This window comes from Myotis brandtii, unplaced genomic scaffold (genome assembly GCF_000412655.1).
Source record: "Myotis brandtii unplaced genomic scaffold, ASM41265v1 scaffold600, whole genome shotgun sequence".
NCBI classification, from domain to species: domain Eukaryota; kingdom Metazoa; phylum Chordata; class Mammalia; order Chiroptera; family Vespertilionidae; genus Myotis; species Myotis brandtii.
The window spans coordinates 824,527-826,031 of NW_005370273.1; the positions used below are offsets into that span (position 1 = coordinate 824,527).

Here is a 1,505-nt window from a genome sequence, read left to right on the forward strand (position 1 = left end):
ATAGAGAGTTAGAAACATCGATGAGAGAGAAACATTGATCAGCTGACTCCTGCACACTCCCCACTGGGGATGTGCCCGCAACCAAGGTACATGCCCTTGACCGGAATCGAACCTGGGACCATTCAGTCCACAGGCCGACGCTCTATCCACTGAGCCAAACCGGTTACGGCGCTCCAGGAGTTTTTATTGAACATTCTCAGGGGCTGTCCAAACCGTCCACAGCCTAGAGGCCTGACACCGCTGCCCGCCCTGGGCTCTCTCCTTTAGCCCATGGTCAGCACCCTGGGGAAGGTCCGGCCTGGAGTGCCTGCCGAGGGGTGTGGAGTGTGTGTGTTTTGGGAGAGGGCGGCATGAAAGGACCCAGGCTGGGAAGGGTGGTGGCGTGGGCAGGGTCCCGGGCTAGGGCCTGGCTGGGGCCGAGGCCGGGCCTCGCTGCTTGGTCACGGCACTCAGGAGCTGCTGCACGTACGAGGTCAGCAGGTCGTCCATCTTGTAGCCCTGGCAGAGGAAGGGGGCAGAGGCTGTGGGTCCAGGGAGGGGCTTGACCAGGCCTGGCAGTGCTCAGCTCCTGCCTCAGGGATGCCCTGAGCCGGGAGGTGAGGATGGAGAGGCCCAGAGCCACAGCCCCGCCCGGCCTGCCCCAGCTCCAGGCACTTCTCCTCGCGCTTCCAGGCCTCCCTCCTGGCCGTGCCCACAGTGGTCGGCCTCCATAGTGAGTAACGCCTGAGGAGTGGGGGAGGGGACCCGGTCCCGGTGCCTCTGGGTCCTGTGTTGGGGCTGGAGAAGGGCCCGGTCCCAGGAGGCCCCAGGCCTGGCTCACCAGCGAGGTCTCACACAGCAGGCGGCTGCCCCGGCCCAGGCTCCCCAGCACCATGTGGAAGTAGGTGCTGCCGCTGCTCCAGCTGGCGATCTTGGTGAACGGGTAGGTGGTGAGCAGCTCCTGGGTGAGAGCGGGTGTTGGCAAAGGTCAGCTGAAGCCTAGGTCCCAGTCAGAGCTGCTGCCCTGGGTCCTCCGGAGTCCCTGGTGCCAGGGGGCGGGCGGAGGGGGGTGGCCACAGCCCACCGGTCCCGGGCCTCTGCTACCTTGCTCTTGGGGTGGATGAGCAGGACCCCGTGCCGGTTGATGGCGATGAGGATGATGTCCGGGTAGGAGGGCTCCGAGGTTTGCTGGGGAGGAGCACGGTGGTCAGAGCCAGCCTGGGGGCTAATGGCCACCGCCCTGGGCACACGTGCCCCCTCCAACCTGGCGCCCCGCTTGGCTCCAAGGTGGCTGGGCCAGAGCTGGGGTGGGACTTCGCGGCAAGCACAGGCGGGCACGGGCGGGCACGGGCGGGACCTACCTTCACCTCGAAGAAGGCAGACCCGAAGGTGGGCCACCGGCAGATCCACCTCAGGAAGGCCACCTTGGCCTCCTCCACCGTCTTGTCCCTGTGCTGGTCGTAGGCCAGGAGGATGCTCTGCGGGAGAGGAGGCCAGTGAGGCCCAGAGGCCTCGGGCCCGGCCGG

At 66.7% G+C, this 1,505-nt stretch overlaps 1 protein-coding gene across 1 annotated transcript in view; it reads right to left on the reverse strand.

Moving 5' to 3' along the window:
* Nucleotides 1–108: 108 nt before the first annotated feature.
* Nucleotides 109–1,505, reverse strand: part of MYO7B (myosin VIIB) — a 107,070-nt gene continuing 105,673 nt past the window's right edge. Inside the window, exons 44-47 of the mRNA XM_014550391.1 lie at nt 1,341–1,457; nt 1,084–1,167; nt 821–940; nt 109–498 (exon numbers count right to left, since the gene is read on the reverse strand). Coding sequence (XP_014405877.1) covers nt 400–498; nt 821–940; nt 1,084–1,167; nt 1,341–1,457 — 420 coding nt within the window. The 3' untranslated portion in view covers nt 109–399. The remainder of the gene's footprint in view (nt 499–820; nt 941–1,083; nt 1,168–1,340; nt 1,458–1,505) is intronic.